The sequence below is a fragment of the Diuraphis noxia genome, unplaced genomic scaffold (genome assembly GCF_037042655.1).
Source record: "Diuraphis noxia isolate RWA-SAM2 unplaced genomic scaffold, SU_Dnox_SAM2 contig0009, whole genome shotgun sequence".
NCBI classification, from domain to species: Eukaryota; Metazoa; Arthropoda; class Insecta; order Hemiptera; family Aphididae; genus Diuraphis; species Diuraphis noxia.
Window position 1 is genome coordinate 1,697,655 of NW_028301719.1, and position 2,064 is coordinate 1,699,718.

Here is a 2,064-nt window from a genome sequence, read left to right on the forward strand (position 1 = left end):
TATTAATCGAATAAAATAATTGAATTCGATATGAAAAACATCTTTAAATAAAAAAATATATGTAATGATCACCATTCTCAAGTTTTTACTTACCTATTCATCGAGTACCGTTATAGGTATCAATGCTACTTACCTTTTCCATACTATGTTTAATATGAGTTCATAAACTATAAAAATAAACCAATTTTTTCAAATTTATTATTCATCAATATCTCGATTGATTTCAAATTACGAGTATTCATTTTAACTGAATATTTTAAAAACGTATATTTCTATCAATTTCTATCATCGTTTATAGGTATTGTTGACATTTATCAATGTCCCCACTACTGGTAACTTGATGATAACATCATATGTATGTTACTCATCCAGTACCCACCATTCGGTTTTCATAAATTTTTGTGGACTAACATTTAGTATGCATTTGTATGCAGTGGCGTAGCCAGGATTTTCAAGGGGGGGGGGGTTAAGTATAAATGAAACTTAGTTATAGAATTCTATAATTATATATTATAAACACCTCAATATGAAAATTAATAATCTAATATAATCGGTTATAAAATTATAATATATATATTATATATAATTTACCATAGTACTTACTATTGTCTATTGGTGTAAATTTTTATTTTATTTATTGTATATATTCTATATTATTATTATTACCTATTGACCATTAATACACACAAACAATTAACACAGGTCATAGACACAAAAAAAACAATAATACAAATAGTTAAAACAATCATAATAACATTATGTAAAAACCAACAGGTTTCTTGTCCCACACAGAATCTAAAATCTAAACATAAATACATATATTATACATTTAAAAATATATAAATTATAAACATAAAATAATTTAGAACCACATCAAAACATATTTAAATCATTTTTCATACAAACCTTTTCTAACTGCTGAATCAGTATTCCAATATCCATAGAATCAGTAATATCAGTATCATGACTGTTTTCAGAATTTCTCAAGTTCAGGACATTCTTACTCTGTTAAAAAAAAAAAAAAAAAAAAACATTAATTGTTAGTCCCATATACTATCAATGGTGTTGTGTCATAGCTATACAAGTTTTTAATTTTACTAATAAAAACATTAATTCAACTAATATAATACAATATGATATAATGATCTTGTAGTTTTTGCTAACTGCTAAGCAAATAGGTCATTTTTTTAATTAAATATAATTAAGAAGTAGGTAGGTAATTACTTACAGTTTTAGTAATTTTGGTGGTAACATCTTCATCATCTTCCACAGACCGTTTATGTTTGTCTTTATCAGTGTTAGTCTAAAATATAATAATCGACATTTAACATAATTTCATGTTACTTTCCTATATGGACTATATTATTTGTTGTACTAATAATATAATTAAGTATTAACTAACTCACCACATCGTCTACATCAATTTTTGATGATGATTTAGATACTGCTGCACTCGTTTTTCTTATTAGAAATTTATCCATAACGGCAAAAGTAAAATGTGTAATATACTAATATCAAATATGAATTCAAATTTCAATTGACAAATTACATTTTTTTTTTTATCCTGGTATATTCAATATTGAATAGGTATTCATAAATTTCGTAATTATAAATTTGCAGATTTTAATTTATCACAATATCACACAACCAAAAGTAATAGATAACAACAGTCTCACTTTTGAATATTATCGTGATATAAATTATAAGCAAACAAACAGTTTTATCAAATATTGTGATAATACGTTGTAATAACTCATAACCACGGTCTTAAAATAATATAAAATAATATCTTTAAGAGGACGCTACACCCGCATATGTTGTCTCCGTCTTACAAGTGCGTAACATAGCAAATTTTATGCTCAGCAGATCACGTTTAGCTCCGTTAGTTTAAAATTTAGAGTAAATTGACCTCTTACAAAAATTAAAGGTAACATTATTATCGAGGGCGTGACGTAGGCCTTTTTATTATATTTTAATTTTAAAGTGAGTTATGTGTGTTTTAAAATTGTAAATTGTTTGTATATCTTAAAATACACATAACTCACTTTAAAATTAAAATATAAT

General features: G+C 24.9%; 1 protein-coding gene across 1 annotated transcript; it reads right to left on the bottom strand.

Moving 5' to 3' along the window:
• Positions 1–745: 745 nt before the first annotated feature.
• On the bottom strand, positions 746–1,481 carry LOC149054229 (uncharacterized). Its single transcript, XM_089230491.1, has 4 exons — positions 1,410–1,481; positions 1,229–1,303; positions 907–1,005; positions 746–802 (listed from the first exon to the last, which is right to left on the bottom strand). The coding sequence occupies exons 1-4, from the start codon at positions 1,479–1,481 to the stop codon at positions 746–748; spliced, it is 303 nt and encodes a 100-aa protein (XP_089086617.1).
• Positions 1,482–2,064: the final 583 nt, after the last annotated feature.

Coding starts and splice junctions, on each gene's coding strand:
- LOC149054229 (XM_089230491.1), bottom strand. CDS start 1,481: ATGGATAAATTTCTAATAAGAAAAACGAGTGCAGCAGTATCTAAATCA. Junction 1,304..1,409: donor CAAAAATTGATGTAGACGAT/GTGGTGAGTTAG, acceptor ATTATATTTTAG/ACTAACACTGATAAAGACAA. Junction 1,006..1,228: donor CCACCAAAATTACTAAAACT/GTAAGTAATTAC, acceptor TTTTTTTAACAG/AGTAAGAATGTCCTGAACTT.